The sequence below is a fragment of the Lethenteron reissneri genome, unplaced genomic scaffold (assembly GCF_015708825.2).
Source record: "Lethenteron reissneri isolate LAM-NWPU_2019-01 unplaced genomic scaffold, ASM1570882v1 scaffold_207, whole genome shotgun sequence".
Lineage (NCBI taxonomy): Eukaryota > Metazoa > Chordata > Hyperoartia > Petromyzontiformes > Petromyzontidae > Lethenteron > Lethenteron reissneri.
Window position 1 is genome coordinate 163,080 of NW_026891729.1, and position 20,973 is coordinate 184,052.

At 52.0% G+C, this 20,973-nt stretch overlaps 1 protein-coding gene across 2 annotated transcripts in view; it reads left to right on the top strand.

Moving 5' to 3' along the window:
• The window catches only part of LOC133339690 (adhesion G-protein coupled receptor F2-like), a 49,750-nt gene that overhangs the window by 16,765 nt on the left and 12,012 nt on the right, over window positions 1-20,973 (top strand). For both annotated transcript variants that reach the window (XM_061547846.1, XM_061547845.1), the window contains exons 7-16: window positions 2,229-2,889; window positions 4,522-4,631; window positions 7,128-7,189; window positions 10,199-10,335; window positions 10,452-10,507; window positions 13,871-14,062; window positions 14,582-14,738; window positions 16,812-17,043; window positions 18,208-18,439; window positions 19,110-20,018. In XM_061547846.1, coding sequence (XP_061403830.1) covers window positions 2,598-2,889; window positions 4,522-4,631; window positions 7,128-7,189; window positions 10,199-10,335; window positions 10,452-10,507; window positions 13,871-14,062; window positions 14,582-14,738; window positions 16,812-17,043; window positions 18,208-18,439; window positions 19,110-20,018 — 2,379 coding nt within the window. In that variant the 5' untranslated portion in view covers window positions 2,229-2,597. The remainder of the gene's footprint in view (window positions 1-2,228; window positions 2,890-4,521; window positions 4,632-7,127; window positions 7,190-10,198; window positions 10,336-10,451; window positions 10,508-13,870; window positions 14,063-14,581; window positions 14,739-16,811; window positions 17,044-18,207; window positions 18,440-19,109; window positions 20,019-20,973) is intronic.

The following is a 20,973-nucleotide window of genomic DNA, read 5'->3' on the forward strand; positions in this document are numbered from 1 at the left end:
CATCCATGACGTCTCCTGGCCAAACCCCTTTTGGCGGAGCCAGGGGACTGAATCGTTACCCTCGGGGCTCCTCCAGAAACAACTAGAAAACACTGCGGGTGGCCACGTGGAATGTTCAAACGCTCACTGCGGAGGAGAGGCTGCCACTCCTCTGTCGGGAGCTGGACCGGTACCGCCTGGATATCTGTGGCATTCAGGAGGTCTGGTGGACCGGCTCTGGCTCCAGCCACCATGAGGGTGGACAGTCCTCTACTCGGGGCAGGAGAATGCCAAACAAAGGGGAGTGGCTTTTCTGAATAAAACAATCGAGGGGGTGTGGGAACGTAGTAGTGAGGTGTGGGAAGCTGTAGGCTCCAGGCTACTTTGGGCTGGACTCCCCATTTACTGGAGGTGAGGAATGGTGTCGGTGGTGGTTGTTTATGCACCCCACCGAAGATGAACATCAGTGGATGGATGCAGGCTACGCCGATGAGTCCAAATGGATTGTATGACCTCCTGTCAAAGGTGCTAGCTAAAGTGGCCCCTTGGGAAAGTGTCATCTTGTTGGGTGATTTTAATGCCCAAGTTCTTCATATTCTGTATATGTAGATGCGACTGGTTCTACACGTTATGCAGATGTAGATGCCATTGGTTGTTCACGTTCCGCAGATGTAGATGCCACTGGTTCTTCACGTTCAGCAGATGTAGATGCCACTAGTTCTTCACGTTCTGCAGATGTAGATGCCATTGGTTCTTCACGTTCTGCAGATTTAGATGCCACTAGTTCTTCACGTTCTGCAGATGTAGATGCCACTGGTTCTTCACGTTCTGCAGATGTAGATGCCACTAGTTCTTCACGTTCTGCAGATGTAGATGCCACTGGTTCTTCACGTTCTGCAGATGTAGATGCCACTGGTTCTTCACGTTCTGCAGATGTAGATGCCACTGGTTCTTCACGTTCTGCAGATGTATATGCCACTGGTTCTTCACGCTCTGTAGATGCCATTGGTTGTTCATGTTCTGCAGATGTAGATGCCACTGGTTCTTCACGTTCTGCAGATGTAGATGCCTCTGGTTCTTCACGTTCTGCAGATGTAGATGCCACTGGTTCTTCACGTTCTGTGGATGCCACTGGTTCTTCACATTCTGCAGATGTAGATGCCACTGGTTCTTCATGTTTTGTAGATGTAGATGCCACTGGTTTTTCACGTTATGCAGATGTAGATGCCACTGGTTCTAGAATATCCTGCAAATGTAGATGTCACTGGTTATTAATTTTCCGCGGATGTAAATGCCACTGGTTCTTCACGTCCTGCAGATGTAGATGCCACTTTTTCTTTAAGTTCTGTAGATGTAGATTCCACTGGTTCTTCATCTTCTGTAGATGTAGATGCCACTGGTTCTTCACGTTCTGCAGATGTATATGCCACTGGTTCTTCACGCTCTGTAGATGCCACTGGTTCTTCACGTTCTGCAGATGTAGATGCCACTGGTTCTTCACGTTCTGTAGATGCCACTGGTTCTTCACGTTCTGCAGATGTAGATGCCACTGGTTCTTCACGTTCTGCAGATGTAGATGCCACTGGTTCTTGATATTCTGTATTTGTAGATGCCACTGGTTTTTCACGTTCTGCAGATGTAGATGCCACTGGTTCTTCACGTTCTGCAGATGTAGATGCCACTGGTTCTTCACGTTCTGCAGATGTAAATGTCACTGGTTCTTCACGTTCTGCAGATGTAGATGCCACTGGTTCTTCACGTTCTGTAGATGCCACTGGTTCTTCACGTTCTGCAGATGTAGATGCCACTGGTTCTTGATATTCTGTATATGTAGATGCCACTGGTTTTTCACGTTCTGCAGATGTAGATGCCACTGGTTCTTCACGTTCTGCAGATGTAGATGCCACTGGTTCTTCACGTTCTGCAGATGTAAATGTCACTGGTTCTTCACGTTGAACCTACGTCTCTCGTTCCGAACAGCTGCAACTGGACGTACGGGAACACAGTTTGTTGGTGTCTCTGAAAGTTCGTAAGTCGAACGTTCACAAGTAGAGGTGGACCTCCGTATCAGCCGGACAAGACAATGCCCCCCACAATGCAACAGTAACGGCCCGCGACCGCCACCGTAATGTTACCGCCTCCTTTTTCCTCTCGTCATCACCTCGTCATCACCTCGTCCCCCCCCCTCTCCCTCCCCCCTCTCCCTCCCCTCCACCCCCCCCCCCCCCCCCCCACCAATCTCTCGCCAGGGTGCGGGTTGGACGGTACTCAGATGCGTTGCCACTGCGGCCCCGGCTTGCTGTGGAGCGCGGCTGCCTGCCGGCAGGTGGGAGCGTGCGATGACGTCACCGTGCCTAGCCCCTCCCCCTCGCCTGGCTTCGCCCCTACCTGCACGTGCATCAAGGGGTTCCCGCCCGATGGGGTGCAGTGCGTGTCTCGCCCGGAGCCTCTGCCATCGTGCACGACCGCCAACCCCACCAATGTCACTACCGTCGTGAACGCTACGGCCACCGATGAGACGACCTTGAACGCTACTGTGACCTCTGAGATGACCTTGAACGCTACTGCGACCTCTGAGACCACCCTGAACTCTACTGTGACCTTTGACACGACCCTGAATGCAACTGGCAACCTCTGAGACCACCCTGAACTCTACTGTGACCTTTGACACGACCCTGAACGCCACTGCGACCTCTGAGACCACCCTGAACTCTACTGTGAACTTTGACACGACCCTGAACGCCACTGCGACCTCTGAAATGACCCTGAACGCCACTGCGACCACTACAGTGGTCCTGAACACCACTGCGACCACTGCAGTGGTCCTGAACACCACTGCGACTACCGTTCTGAGCACAACGATGGCAACCGGCAGTTCGAATCGAACGAGCAGCCCCTACGCGCCACAAGGTGAGCGAAGGGAGGTGGCACTTGCGGTGGCTCTCGCAGGCAGCGAAACGGGGGCATTTGGGTCCATTCCCGACTTGGAATGCCTCTTGTCAATCTGGAGTTTGTGTGATCTCACCCATGTGTCTACAGAGTGAGCAAGTGAGTGGAGTTTGAATTATCTCCAACTGTTTTGCAGAGTGAGTGAGTGAAGTTTGTGTGATCTCCCTATGTTCTACAGAGTGAGTGAGTGGAGTTTGTATGATCTCCCCCTGTTCCACAGAGTGAGTGAGTGGTGTTTGTATGATCTCTCCCTGTTGTACGGAGTGAGTGAGTGGAGTTTGTGTGATCTCCTCATGTTCTACAGAGTGAGTGGAGTTTGTATGATCTCCCCCTGTTCTACATAGCGAGTGAGTGGAGTTTGTATGATCTCCCCCTGTTCTACAGAGTAAGTGAGTGGAGTTTGTATGATCTCCCCCTGTTGTACGGAGTGAGTGAGTGGAGTTTGTATGATCTCCCCCTGTTCTACAGAGTGAGTGGTGTTTGTAAGATCTCCTCCTGTTCTACAGAGTGAGTGGAGTGGAGTGGAGTTTGTATGATCTCCCCCTGTTCTACAGAGTGAGTGAGTGGAGTTTGTATGATCTCCCCCTGTTGTACGGAGTGACTGAGTGGAGTTTGTGTGATCTCCCCCTGTTCTACAGAGTGAGTGAGTGGAGTTTGTGTGATCTTCCCCTGTTCTACAGAGCGAGTGAGTGGAGTTTGTATGATCTCCCCCTGTTCTACAGAGTGAGTGAGTGGAGTTTGTGTGATCTCCCCCTGTTCTACAGAGTGAGTGAGTGGAGTTTGTGTGATCTCCCCCTGTTCTACAGAGTGAGTGAGTGGAGTTTGTGTGATCTTCCCCTGTTCTACAGAGCGAGTGAGTGGAGTTGTATGATCTCCCCCTGTTCTACAGAGTGAGTGAGTGGAGTTTGTATGATCTCACCCTGTTCTACAGAGTGAGTGAGTGGAGTTTGTATGATCTCCCCCTGTTCTACAGAGTGAGTGAGTGGAGTTTGTATGATCTACCACTGTTCTACAGAGTGAGTGAGTCGAGTTTGTATGATCTCCCCCTGTTCTACAGAGTGAGTGGAGTGGAGTGGAGTTTGTATGATCTCCCCCTGTTCTACAGAGTGAGTGAGTGCAGTTTGTATGATCTCCCCCTGTTCTACAGAGTGAGTGAGTGGAGTTTGTACGTCTGGATGAGTATGTGTATGTGCGATTGTATGAGTTGGTGAGTGTGAGTGGGAATCCGTGGGGCGGTGGTTAGCGCTACGACCCCAGTAAGAGACCAAAGTTCGATTCCCGCTCACGGCCAACATCACCAGTGACGATTGTCTGAACCGGTCGTGGGCCTCCCCTAAGTCGACTCAGCCTCAAATTAATACCTGGTGCGGTGTGTAAACATCGCCACTGTGGAGACAAAGGTGACTGAGTGTATTTTCCGGCTACCCATGCCCTCATGCGCTGTTACGGCCTTCATAGGTGCTCGCTAACAGTACTTGCCCCAACAGTCTGTTAGAGGATATCCGGGGGGATCTTTGTTTATCTTTGAGTGTGTCTGTGTGTGTGTCTGTTATGCTTCTCAATACCACTAATCTTTGTCTTTGTTTCCCACAGACCTCAAGGTGGTCCCAGTGACGCTGACAATCAATGAAGTCTTCAACTCTGCCCTGAGTGACCCAAACTCGCTGGATTACAGGACCATGTCCAACAGGCTTCTACCCAGCGTAAGACATCTCACAACGGCGAAGTATAAACCAGAGGTCGCAATCGGGTACCCGATACCCATACCCTACCCGATACCCGGCTACCCGTACCCGGCCGGGTACGGGTACGGGTAGCCGTTTGCGACCCTGGTGCGGCCGGGTACAGGTGCGGGTACGGGTAAGGAATCAAAACCCGTTTGCGACCTCTGGTATAAACTCACTTCACTTGTCGTTTCACCAGACCCATACAGGCCCACAGAGACTCATGCTCAGAGAGACCCATACAGACCCACAGAGACAAATACTCACAGATACCCATACAGGCCCACAGAGACTCATACTTATAGAGACTCATAGAGACCCACAGAGACCCATACTCAGAGACCCATACAGGCCTACAAAGACCCATACTCACAGAGACCCATACAGACCCACAGAGACAAATACTCATAGAGACCCATACAGATCCACAGAGACCCATACTCATAGAGACCCACACAGACCCAGAGACCCATACTCATAGAGACCCACACAGACCCAGAGACCCATACTCACAGAGACACATACTCATATAGAACTATGATAAAGACACATAGAGATACATAGAGAGAGACCCATACTCATCCAGAAACATAACAACACGACACTAAAATTGACACTGTACACCACACGGCTCTACGATACACTATACACTACACACTACACTATACACTGCACAAAATACACTACACACTATACACTACACTACTATACACTGCACTACTATACACTATACAACAAGAACAACCGCCATTCGCCACTAAGTGAGGGTGACGTCACCACGGCGCTTGTGCCAGGCCATGTGCACCTTGAGGCTACGTGAAGTGTCGAACGCCCGCTGGCAGGTGCCACAGGTCGACTGACTGAGTTGACCGAGATGACTGGCTGATGCACCACCTGTGCCCCCTACTGTGCCAACTTGCTGTGCTTTAGCCACACGGCGCTCCGCTCGTTGTTGTGAGCGTTGCTCCTCCGCCCTCCATTGTTGTTGGAGGGCGACTGCCTCCAACTGCCCAGTAGCGTCCTTCACGAGCCTCCTCCACAGAGGCCGATCTTGACACTGCTGGTACCAGTCATCGGCAAGTCCACTCAGCTCCACGTCCTCCTGTACCACGTCACTCCATCTCTTCTCTAGCCCGTGCCGCGCCCGTTTAGCCCACTCTATCAGTCCGAATAAAAGCTGTTTAGGCATGCGGTGGCTGGGCATGCGGGCTACATGACCCAGCCAACGCAGCCTTGCCTGCCGGAGGAGCTCACCAATGGGACAATACACAACACTATACATGACACGACACTAAACGACTATATACTACTGTACACTACACTATACACTAGAATACACTCTACACCATACACACTCCACTACACTATAAACCACACTACACAATATACGAAACTATACACACTACACTATGCAGTAAAATACACTGCACTATACACGACACGAATGAACACTACAATATTCTATACTACACTACTCTACTAGGCACTGCACTACACAGTACACTACACTATCATACAAAACACTGTACACCACACCACACTAAACACGACAATATACACTACACTATACACTACACCATACACCACACACCACTCTACACTATACACTACACACTACACACTATAATATGCTATACACCACACTCCACTATACACCACACACTACACTATACACTACAATAAACACAATACACTACACTATACACTACACACCACACATTACACTACACACCACACACTACACTATACACTATACACCACACACTACACTACACTATACACCACACACTACACACTACACACCACACACTACACTATACACTACACACCACACACTACAATATACACTACACTATACACCACACACTACACACACTACACTAAACACCACACACTACACTATACAATACACACCATACACTACACTATACACCACACATTACACTATACACTACACTATACACTACACACCACACACTACACACTACACTATACACTACACTTTACACCACACACTACACACTACACTACAATATACACTACACTATACACTACACTATACACTACACTACACTATACACTACACTACACACTACACTACACACCACACACTACACTACACACCACACACCACACACTACACTACACACTACACTATACACAACACACTACACTACACACCACACACTACACTATACACTACACTACACACTACACTATACACTACACTATTATACACTACAATAAACACAACACACTACACTACACACTACACCATACACTATACACTACACTATACACCACACACTACACTACACTATGCGATGGCTCTCTCCCCGTGACCCCACAGGGCACATTCTGTGTCCTTGTGGGTCTGTGACAACGATAATGAAATAAACGATTGCGTTTGCTGACATGGCTCTCCCCCCCACTACTCCCCCCCCCCACCTCCACCCACCCACCACCTCCCCACAGCTCATCAGCTCCTATCAGAGCCTCGGGTCTCGGTTCGTGGAAGTGGGGATCTTAAACTTCCGGTGAGGACGGCTCAAACTCGCATCACTCCACGACCACTGGGACCATAGACTCTACACTGCACCATAGACTCAACAGTGCACCATAGACTCAACACTGCACCATAGACTCAACACTGCACCATAGACTCAACACTGCACCATAGACTCAGCACTGCACCATAGACTCAACACTGCACCATAGACTCAACACTGCCCATAGACTCAACACTGCACATAGACTCAACACTGCACCGTAGACTCAACACTGCACCATAGACTCAACACTGCACCATAGACTCAACACTGCACCATAGACTCAACACTGCACCATAGACTCAACACTGCACCATAGACTCAGCACTGCACCATAGACTCAACACTGCACCATAGACTCAACACTGCCCATAGACTCAACACTGCACATAGACTCAACACTGCACCGTAGACTCAACACTGCACCATAGACTCAACACTGCACCATAGACTCAGCACTGCACCATAGACTCAACACTGCACCATAGACTCAGCACTGCACCATAGACTCAACACTGCACCATAGACTCAACACTGCACCATAGACTCAGCACTGCACCATAGACTCAGCACTGCACCATAGACTCACACTGCACCATAGACTCAACACTGCACCATAGACTCAACACTGCCCATAGACTCAGCACTGCACCATAGACTCAACACTGCACCATAGACTCAGCACTGCACCATAGACTCAACACTGCACCATAGACTCAACACTGCACCATAGACTCAATACTGCACCATAGACTCAATCCTGCACCATAGACTCAACACTGCACCATAGACTTAACACTGCACCATAGACTCAGCACTGCACCATAGACTCAGCACTGCACCATAGACTCAATCCTGCACCATAGACTCAACACTGCACCATTGACTCAGCACTGCACAAAAAACTCAACACTGCACCATAGACTCTGCACTGCACCATAGACTCAATCCTGCACCATAGACTCAACACTGCACCATAGACTCAACACTGCATCATAGACTCAGCACTGCACCATAGACTCAACACTGCTACCCATATACTCAACACTGCACCATAGACTCAACACTGCTACGCATGGACTCAGCACTGCACCGTAGACTCAACAATGCACCATAGACTCAACACTGCTACCCATAGACTCAGCACTGCACCATAGACTCAGCACTGAGACTCAACACTGCACCATAGTCTCAGCACTGCACCATAGACTCAACACTGCACCATAGACTCAACACTGCTACGCATGGACTCAGCACTGCACCGTAGACTCAACAATGCACCATAGACTCAACACTGCTACCCATAGACTCAACACAACACCATAGACTCAGCACTGCACAATAGACTTAGCACTGCTACCCATAGACTCAACAATGCTACTCATATACTCAACACTGCTACTCATAGACTCAACAATGCTTCCCATAGACTCAACACTGATACCCATAGACTCAACATTGCTACCCATAGACTCAACACTGCTTCCCATAGACTCAACAATGTTACCCATAAACTTAACACTGCACCATAGACTCAGCATTGAGACCCAACACTGCACCATAGACCACTCATCCACTCACATAATCGCACGCTCACTCAATCACCCACTCACTAATTCACCCAATTGTTCTATCACACGTTCAATCACTCTCTCACTCACTTACCCACTCACCCACTCAACTATCCCCATCACTAACTACCCCACTCACTATCTCACAAACCCATTCACTCTTTAATGAATTCACCCACGAAACCGATCACCCACTCGCTCACCTTCCTAACTACTATGCCACTCACTCACCCGCTCACCTTCTAACCCACTCACTACTCACCACTCACTCACCCACCCATCCACCCACTCAACCAATCACTCACCCACCCAGCCACTCACTCACCCATTCACACACTCTCCCACCCAATCACTCGCTCACTAACCCACTCACTCACCCACCCACACCACCACTAACTCACCCACTCAGTCACCCATTCACTCAATCACCCCCTTACTTTATCACACGTTCAATCACTCTCTCACTCGCTTACCAACTCACCCACTCACTATCCCACTCACTAAATAACACACTCACTAACTCAATAACCCATCCAGCCATTAACTCACTCACTCACCCACCCACCCAACCAATCACCCACCCACTCACTCACCTGCCTACCTCCTACCACACTCACCCAGCTACTCATTCATCCACTCACTAACCCACCCACCTACCTACCCACTCATTCACCCACCTACCCAATCACTAACCCACTCACTCACCCACCCACTAACCCACCCAATCACCTACTCACCCACCCACCAACTCAGCCACCCACTCACTCAGCCACCTACCCACTCACGAACCCACTCACCCACTCAACCACCCACTCAGCCACCCACTCACATACTCAGCCACCCACCCACCTACTCAGCCACCCACTCACCCACTCACCTACTCACCCACCCATCCATCCACCCACTCACCTACTCACCCACTCACTTACTCACCCACTCACCCACCTACCCACTCACTCACGAACCCACTCACTCACCTACTCACTCACCCACCTACCTACTCACTAACCCACTCAATAATCCACCTACCCTCTCACCCACCTACCCACTCACTCACTAACCCACTCACTCACTCACCCACACACTCACCCACCTACCCACTCACTCACGCACTCACCCACCTACCCACTCACTCACCCACCTACCCACTCACTCACCCACCTACCAACTCACTCACCCACCTACACACTCACTCACCCACTCACTCACTCACTCACCCACTCACCCACCCACTCACCCACCCACTCACCCACTCACCCACCCACTCACCCACCCACTCACCCACCTACCCACTCACTCACCCACCCACCCACTCACCCACCCACCCACTCACCCACCTACCCACTCACTCACCCACCCACCCACTCACTCACTCACCCACCCACTCACCCACTCCCCGCATGTCTCTCTCTCCCCGTCATTGCAGGCCCGGCAGTGTCCTGGCATCCTCGAACGTGAGTGGCTACAGCCTCACCGACTCCGAAGTCACTACCTTGACCTCTTCTGCCATTGACGCTTTGATAGCGGCCGGAGTTCCGGTCGTCCGGGACTTCAACATCAACGGTACGTGGTGAGAGATGGGGAGGGGGGTTATGAGATGTTGACTACCTCGCCTGGTGCGCAGGAGGTCGTGGGTTCAATCCAAATCCTGACTCTGTCCCATTGATGACCGTCCGCAGGTACCACCACTAACGTCACCACTGAGAGGCTTAATGAAATCTTAAATCAATCGAAGGTGAGTATCATTACCACCACCACCATCATCATCATCATCTCCACCACCACCATTACCACCACCACTATAGTCACCACCATCACCATCATCACCATCGACACCAGAACCACCATCACCATCATCACCACCATTATCACCATCATTACCACCACCATCATCACAATCACCATCATAACAATCACCACCATCACCAACAACACCACCACTATCACCAACACCAATGTCCGCACCATTCGCCAGTAAGTGACGGTGATGTCACCACGGCGCCTGTGCCAGGCTAGGTGCACTTTGAGGCCACGTGAAGTGTCAAAGGCTCGCTGCTGACAGGAGGTCACGGGGCAGACCCAGCAGGTGCCACGCGTCGACTGACTGAGATGACCGAGATGACTGGCTGATGCACCACCTGTGCCCCCTACTGTGCCAACCTGCTGTGCTTTAGCCACCCGGCGCTCTGCTTGTTGTTGTGAGCGTCGCTCCTCCGCCCTCCGTTGTTGGAGGGCGACTGCCTCCAACTGCCCAGTAGCTCTATCTGGCCGAACAAAAGCTGTTTATGCATGCGGTGGCTGGACATGCGGGCTACATGACCCAGCCAATAAAGACTTGCCTGCCGGAGGGGTTCACCGATGGGAATGTGTCCAGATCTTTCAAGGATTTATGAGCTCGTTACACAATCCAGCCTGCAGATTTAACCCAGGAGGGATCGTAGGCATGCCAGACTGAAAGTTTCTAACCAGCGCAGATGTTCCATTACGGGGGTCCACGTTTTGCAAATGTAGAGAAGGGAGGGAATGACTGTGGCCGAGAAGACCCAAAATTTAGTGTGGAGCGACAGACCAGGTAGCTTCCACACATCATTGCACATCTGATGAAAATATAATGCTGCTCAACTGATTCGGAGTGAGACATCTCGTGTTAAACCAGAGCTGGTCATGAGCACACTGCCCAGGTATGGGAAACTCTCCACTCTCTCCACAACTGCTCCATCACCAATTGTGAGTTGTGGGGGTGGAGTGTCTGATGGTATAAAATACCCAGGCAGGTGCTTAGTTTTGGTGGGGCTGATGGTAAGGCCCACCTGTTATTGGCACGCTCCAGGTTCAGCAGCAACACCTCCAACTCCTCCTCTGAGTAAGCAGCAATTATCAAATCATTGGCATACATAACGTGGTTGACCAATATGGAGCCATTTGGACCGCACCGGGCATCAGTCAGCCTCCTGACAAGCCATAGAAGGCTTCGTGAACTACGTGCTCGAAAAATATGTTACATAATGTTGGAGCCAGAGGACATCAATGTCGCACCCCAAGGTGAACAGGAAAAGGCTCTGACTCCCAGCCACGTAGCTTTACCTGGGCCAGCTCACCATCATGAAGGTCCTTAATGATCGTGAGCAGAGGGTCAGGGACTCCAAAAATGTGAAGAACAACCCAGAGCCCAGGCTGACTGATGGAATAGGCCTTGACCAGGTCAATAAAGCAGAGATGTAGGTCTTGTTGGAATTCCCTACACCTCTGCTGTAGCAAACGGACAGAAAATATGGCATCTGTGCAGGACCGCCCTTTCCTGCAACCACATTGGGGCTCCACAAGCCTCCCCTCAGCGTGCCTAGCAAGGCGATGTTGAGTAATCCTTGCCAAGACCTTTCCCGGCACACTGAGGAGTGAGATGCCCCTGTAGTTGTTACAGTCTGTGCGGTCTCCCTTCTTAAAGAGGGGGACCACCAGGGCATCCTTCCAATCCTGCGGAACCTGTCCAGTGGTCCAGATTTTAGGTATGATATCATGTAGTGCACTCTGTGCACAAACGCCACTCTCAGCATTTCGCTTGGGTGATCATCTCTGCCCGGTGCCTTTCCTCGTCTCAGACTCTGGATCGCCTTCAGTACTTCCTCAACAGATGGCACCTCAGCCAGCCACTCACAGGGGGTGACTTCTTCTTCCAATATTTCAGGCACCGCAGCCTCAGCAGGGTCATCCCCACTTTGTCGCACGATGTTTTCCATGTGGAGGGATTTCATCTCCCCCAGGACTGCACAGGAATGCTCAGCAAAATCTGCAAACCTGTTCCTGGGGGTCGGAGATTGGATCACAGTTCTTTCCCCTAATGATGGTGATAGGTGTGGCACTGCAGGTTACTTTTTTGATGAAATTGAAGAGTGATTTGTGATCGTTGGCTGCTGAGACAAACTCTACTCCTCAGCAATCCGTGACCACCCCCACCTCTCCTTCTCAAGAACCTCACTGACCACTACACTACACTATACACTACACTATAAACTACACTATAATCTACACTACTATACACTACACTATACACTACTATACACTACACTAAACACTACTATACACTACACTACTATACACTACACTACTATACACTACACTATACACTACTATATACTACACTACTATACACTACACTATGAACTACTATACACTACACTACTATACACCACACTATACACTACTATACACTACACTATACACTACTATACACTACACTATACACTACACTACTATACACGACACTACTATACACTACACTATACACTACTATACACTATACTACTATACACTACACTATACACTACTATACACACACTATACACTACTATAGACTACACTACTATACACTACACTACTATAAACTACACTACTATACACTACACTACTATACACTACACTACTATACACCCTACTATTGTACACTACACTATAAATTACACTATACACTACACTACTATACACTGTAATATACACTACACTATACACTAAACACTACACTATACACTACAATACTATACACTACACTATAAACTACACTACTATACACTGCACTACTATACACTACACTATACACACTATAAACTACACTACACTATACACTACACTACTATACACTACACTATAAACTACACTACTATACACTGCACTACTATACACTGCACTACTATACACTACACTACTATACACTACACTATACACTACTATACACGACACTATAAACTACACTACAATACACTATATACTATACACGACACTACTATACACTACACTATACACTACACTACTATACACTACATTATACACTACTATACACTACACTACTATACACTACACTACTATAAACTACACTATACACTACACTATACACTACACTATAAACTACACTACTATACACTGCACTACTATACACTACACTATACACGACACTATAAACTACACTCTACACTACACTATACACTACACTCTACACTACACTATACACTACACTACACTCTACACTACACACTACTATACACTATACACTACTATAAACTACACTATACATTACACTGTATATGCATCTCTCACCTCCCCACAGGATTTACAAAACCAGCCTAAGCAAAAGGTGGAGAAGGCGGTTCCCATCCTGCTGCAAAACCTCACCATGCAGACGAACCCTGCGGGGGGCAGCCTCACCCCCGACAGCATCCGCTCTGCGAGCGAGGCGCTGCGTCTGATCACGATGGCGACCCAGAACAAGAGCATCGTCTTCGGCAAGCAGGTGGCGGAGGTGAGCCCCAGTGTGCCGTGGTGTAGTGTATAGTGTAGCGTAGAGTGTAGTGTAGAGTGTAGTGTAGTGTGTAGTGTAGTGTATAGTAGTGTAGTGTGTAGTGTAGTGTATAGTAGTGTATAGTGTAGTGTGTAGTGTAGTGTATAGTGTGTAGTGTATAGTAGTGTAGTGTATAATGTAGTGTATAGTAGTGTATTATATAGTGTAGTGTACAGTGTAGTATATAGTGTAGTGTATAGTAGTGTATAGTAGTGTAATGTATAGTGTAGTGTATAGTAGTGTATAGTAGTGTAGTGTATAGTGTAGTGTATAATGTAGTATATAGTAGTGTAGTGTATAGTAGTGCAATGTATAGTGTAGTGTATAGTAGTGTAGTGTGTAGTGTATAGTAGTGTAGTGTATAGTGCAGTGTATAGTAGTGTAGTGTATATTAGTGTAGTGTATAGTAGTGTAGTGTATAGTAGTGTAGTGTATAGTGTAGTGTACAGTGACTTTCCCCGCCGTGCCACCTCCCGACAGAGCTTCCTCGTCACAGCGAGCAACTTGCTGGCGACAAGCAACTTGCCCTCCTGGAAGTCGCTGCAGACGCTGAATGAGTCGGACAGCGCCGACCTCCTCGGCAACGTGGAGACTTTCGTGACGAGGATGAACACCACGAACCTCGCCACGGGCACACGTGAGCATGTGGGCGGGTGTGGGGGTGGGATGAAGATACTGGGATATACGGGGCGACACGGGGAGACACACGGGGGAGACACGGGGAGACACACGGGGGAGACACTTGGAGACACACGGGGGAGTCAACGGGAGTCATCGGGAGAGACACGGGGAAATATCGGGATATACGGGGAGCCATTGGGGGAGATACAGGGGAGACATGAGGAGACACGGGGAGACACAGGGAGACACTGGGAGATACGGGGAGACATCGGAAGAGACTGGAAGATACTGGGAGACAGGGGGAGACAAGGGGAGACACTGTGAGACACTGTGAGACACGGGGAGACACTGGGAGACACTTGGAGACATTGGGAGACACTGGGAGACACTGGGAGACACTGGGAGACACGGGGAGACACGGGGAGACACTGGGAGACAGGGGGAGACACTGGGAGACACGGAGATACACTGGGAGACACTGGGCGACAGGGGGAGAAAGGGGGAGACACTGTGAGACACGGGGAGGACACTGGGAGACACTGGGAGACACGGGGAGACACTGGGAGACACGGGGAGACAGGGAGAGACACTGGGAGATAGGGGGAGACACTGGGAGACACGGGGAGACACGGGGAGACACTGGGAGACAGGGGGAGACAGTGGGAGACACTGTGAGACACGGGGAGACACTGGGAGACACTTGGAGACACGGGGAGACACTGGGAGACATGGGGAGACACTGGGAGTCACTGGGAGACAGGGGGAGAGACTGGGAGACATGAGGAGACACTGGGAGACACGGGGAGACACGGGGAGACACGGGGAGACACTGGGAGACATGGGGAGACACTGGGAGATAGGGGAGACACTGGGAGACACGGGGAGACACTGGGAGACACTGGGAGACACTGGGAGACAGGGGGAGACAGTGGGATACACTGTGAGACACGGGGAGACACTGGGAGACATGGGGAGACACTGGGAGACACTGGGAGACACTGGGAGACACGGGGAGACACGGGGAGACACTGGGAGACAGGGGGAGACACTGGGAGACACGGAGATACACTGGGAGACACTGGGAGACAGGGGGAGAAAGGGGGAGACACTGTGAGACACGGGGAGACACTGGGAGACACTGGGAGACACTGGGAGACACTGGGAGACACGGGGAGACAGGGGGAGACACTGGGAGACAGGAGGAGACACTGGGAGACACTGGGAGACACGGGGAGACACGGAGAGACACTGGGAGACACGGGGAGACACGGGGGGACACTGGGAGACAGCGAGAGAGACTGGGAGACATGAGGAGACACTGGGAGACAGCGAGAGAGATTGGGAGACACGAGGAGACACTGGGAGACAGGGGGGGAAATGTGGAGGCTCAGATAGACAGGTACAGACACTGGGAGACACTGAGAGACATGGGGAGATACGGGGAGACACGGGGGAGACACTAAGAGACACGGGGAGACACGCGTAGAATCAGGGAGACGCTGGACGGCACCAGGAGAAAAATTCCCTCGACCAAGGGGAGAGAGAGAGACGCAAACTCCAAATACACAACAGGTGTCAGGGTCCGGGATCGAACCCACGACCTCCTGCGTACCAGGGTAGGTAGTTAACATCTCCTAGCCACCGTGGTGTTCGGGTCCGGGAACGAACCCACGACCTCCTGTAAACCAGGCAATGTAGTCAACATCTCAATATCGAACCCACCACCTCCTACATACCAGGCGAGCTAGTTAACATCTCCTAGCCACCGTGGTTTTAGGGTCCAACATCGAACCCACGACTTCCTGTAAACCAGGCGATGTCGTCACCATCTCAACATCAAACCCACGACCTCCTGTAAACCAGGCGATGTCGTCACCATCTCAACATCGAACCCACGACCTCCTGTAAACCAGGCGATGTCGTCACCATCTCAACATCGAACCCACGACCTCCTGTAAAGCAGGTGATGTCGTCACCATCTCAACATCGAACCCACGACCTCCTGCGTACCAGGCGAGGCAGTCACCATCTCCTGCACGTCCCCCCCCTTCCCTCTCCTCCCGCTCACCGATTTCCCTCCCCCCCGAAGGTGCCGGTGCCGACGTCCCGTCGACGTTCAACATAACCAGCGCCAACGTGCGGCTGCTGGGCACCGTCCTCGTCAGGGCCGGCGCTGCCCAGGGAGGCAACTACTCCAAGGTGTTCGCGGGCGACGGAGTCGCCGGGGAGACTGCAGTGACGATCGGTGAGGAGCAGCTGAACAACGTCACTAACGACGGCGGCGGCAGCGGCGGCACCTACGTCGTGAGCATGCTCTTCACGTGAGTCGCTCGCTCACTCATCCACTCACTCAGACACTCACTCACTCACCCACTCGCTCAGCCACTCACTCACTCACCAACTTTCTCATTCAGCCACTCACTCAGCCACTCACTCAGCCCCTCACTCAGCCACTCACTCACCCACCCACTCACTTACTCACTCACCCACTCACTCACTCACCCACTCACTCACTCACTCACCCACTCAATCAGCCCCTCACTCACCCACTCACTCACCCACCCACTCACTTACTCACTCACTCACTCACCCACTCACTCACTCACTCACCCACTCACTCACTCACTCACCCACTCACTCACTCACTCACTCACTCACCCACTCACTCACCCACTCACTCACTCACTCACTCACCCACTCACTCACCCACTCACTCAGCCACTTACTCACTCACTCACCCACTCACTCACTCACTCACCCACTCACTCACCCACTCACTTAATCACTCACTCAGCCACTCACTCACCCACTCACTCAGCCACTTACTCAGCCACTTACTCACTCTCCCACTCACTCACTCACCCACTCACTTACCCACTCACTTAATCACTCACTCAGCCACTCGCGCACCCACCCACTCAGCATTAACCACACAAAGCGTATATTATATTATCCGAACCGGTTGGGGGCAGTCACCCTCCAACAACAACGGAGGGCGGAGGAGCGACGCTCACAACAACGAGCGGAGCGCCGGGTGGCTAAAGCACAGCAAGTTGGCACAGTAGGGGGCACAGGTGGTGCATCAGCCAGTCGTCTCAGTCATCTCAGTCAGTCGACCCGTGGCACCTGAGTCTGCCCCGTGATCTCCTGCCAGCGGGCGTTCGACACTTCACGTGGCCTCAAGGTGCACTTGGCCTGGCACAAGCGTTGTGGTGACGTCACCGCCACTTAGTGGCGAATGGCGGTTGTTGTTGTTGTGTGTGTCTGTGTGTGTGTGTATGTGTGTGGGTCTATGTGTGTGTGTTGATGTGTGTGTATCTGTGTGTCTGTGTCTCTGTGTGTGTATGCGTGTGTGTTGTGTCTGTGTGTGTGTGTATGTGTGTGTGTGTCTGTGTGTGTGTGTATGTGTGTGTGTGTCTGTGTGTGTGTGTCTGTGTGTGTGTGTCTGTGTGTGTGTTTGTGGGACGGGTGGACGGGGCGTACAGGACCTTGGCTGGAGTCCTGCCTCTCCGGCTGACCCCCGACCTGAACGGCTCCGCTGGCTCCACTGGCTCCGTGTCGAGCCGGGTCGTGGGGAGCCACATCCTCAGCACCGTCGTGAGCAACCCGAGGAACTGGACGGGCGTCACGGACATCGTCCTGCGCTTCCCGCTCACGGTGGCCAGCAATGGCAGTGGCAACGGCAACGTCGTCCAATGCACCTTCTGGGACACACAGGTGGTGGTGGTGGGGGTGGTGGTGGTGGTGGTGGGGGTGGTGGTGGGGTGGTGGTGGTGGGGTGGTGGTGGTGGTGGTGGGGGTGGTGGGGGTGGTGGTGGGGGTGGTGGGGGGGTGGTGGGGGGGTGGTGGGGGGGGTGGTGGGGGTGGTGGTGGAGGTGGTGGGGGTGGTGGGGGTGGTGGTGGTGGTGGGGGTGGTGGTGTTGGTTGGGGTTGGGGGCATGACGACACACACGGTGCACACTAGGTAGACATTGACGACCTCACCTGGTACGCAGGAGGTCGTGGGTTCGATCCCGACCATGATGCCACCGTGTACCAGGCGAGGAAGCCAACATCTCCTAGCCAGCGTGGGGCGTCAGGGTACGTGGTCGAACCCACCACCTCCTGCGTACCAGGCGAGGTCGTCAACATCTCCGAGCCACCCCGTCGGGCTCTCGTATCATTCAGACGCTGTCGCCTCGACAGACCTGGTTTTCACCTGAGAAGGGCTGCTTGCGTTGTGGCCGAAACGTCGTGAGAATTATTTTATTGTTTTATTTTTATTATTTTATTATTTTATTACTTCCCTTCTACGTGACTTTACCGAAAGAACCAAGAAGAAGACTCTCGTATCATCTCCGTGACTCACGGCCCCCCTGCCCCCCCCCCTCTCCTGCCCACCCCCCAGTATGACAACGGGCGGGGCGGCTGGTCCGGCGTGGGCTGCCAGCTGACGTCCAACGTCACCGTCGGCAACGCGACGTCCTTCTCCTGCCGCTGCAACCACACCACCTCCTTCTCCATCCTCGTCTCCCCCGGCGGCGACCTCGTGGACGACCCGAACCTCTCGATCGTCTCCTACGTCGGCGTCGGCATCTCGATGTTGTCCCTGGTGGCCGTCCTCGCCATCGAGGCCATCACCTGGCGCCCGTCGGTGTCCAGCGGCCGCGCCGCCCGGCGCTCCAACGGGCGCCTCCGCCACCTCATCCTCGTCAACGTGTGCACGTCGCTCCTCTTTGCCGACGTCTGGTTCATCGTGGCCGCCTCTCCCGACGCCCTCGCCAGCCCGGCGCTCTGCACAGCCGCCGCCTTCTTCGTCCACCTGGGCTACCTCGCCCTCTTCTTCTGGATGCTCTGCGAAGGGTTCCTCCTCGTCTACATCGTCGTCGTCGTCTTTGAGCGCTTCGTCGCCCGCAGACTCCGCGCCGCGGCCTTCACCGTCGGCTACGGCGTCCCCATGGTCATCGCCGTGGTGGCCGTCGCGGCGACGTACCCCCGCGGGGCCTACCTGCGCGACGGAGCCTGCTGGCTCGACTGGGAGCACGGCAGGACGCTGCTCGCGTTCGTGGTGCCGGCCTTCGCCGTGCTTGCCGCCAACCTCACCGCGCTCGTCGTCGTCCTGGCCAAGGTGGTGCGGAGGAGGTCCGCGGTCGTCTCGGGGAACCCCGACGTGAACGTGCGGCTAGTCGCCCGGAGCATCGGGGTGCTCACGCCGCTGCTCGGAGTCACGTGGGGGCTCGGGATCTTCGCATTCAGCGCCGGGGGCAGGGCCAGCTACGTACTGCACTACCTCTTCGCCATCCTCAACTCGCTGCAGGTGCGGGGCGAGCGAGCGCGGGGAAGTTGCTGTTGTAGGTGGTTGTTGCTGTTTGTGGTTGTTGTTGTTGTTGTTGATTTGCGCTGTCGCGATGGGGGTTGGGTCGCCGCGGGTGCGAACGTCTGCGTCCTGAAACCCCCTCCAACCCACGGCGCTGCCAGTAAGGTCTGTCATCTTCTTGGTTCTTTCGGTAAAGTCACGTAGAAGGGAAGTGATATAATAATAAAAATAAAACATAATAAAATAATTCTCACGACGTTTCGGTTACAACACAAGCAGCCGTCTTCAGGTGAAGAATGAGACACTGCCAAGCTTGGAGCTTATATATAAGCTGGGTTGGATGTGGAACAAGAGCACCTTAACAAAAGAATGTGCATGTCAAGAGGAATTTAGCATATTCATGGGTAATGCGTAGGAGGTGGGCGGGGGGGGGGGTTTCAAAGTCATATTATGCCCATGCATTATGCAGGATCAGCAGCACCAAAGGGATGGGAGCAGGGGGTAGCATTAACAAATGGAGGGAATGTTAATAGTATGTACAAGCAATGAAACATGTCCATGGGAGAGCGGTGGCAGGGGACCCGCAGCAGAGCAAATAATGCATTCCCTGTGGAGAACACAAGATACACAGTTAATGCCAGTGAGTGGACTGCGGTCTGAAAGTCACCGTAAACGTGAACAACAACCAGTTAAGATCCGAAATGGTTTATTATGTCCTTCCAATGATTGCTGAGCCAGAATCCATCTTCTCGGTTGAAATTGTATCTGTGTTTGTATATGTGGATCGCCTCATGAACGAATCTCTCATGGTAGCCAGATGGCTTTCAGAGAACCTCTGTCTTGGAGAAGTCAATGTCATGTGAGCCCACTGAATTCTACCCATACGGATGCTTACCTAAAACCAGATTACCACCACCATCCATCCCAGAAGAATTTCCTCATTAAGACTCTACAC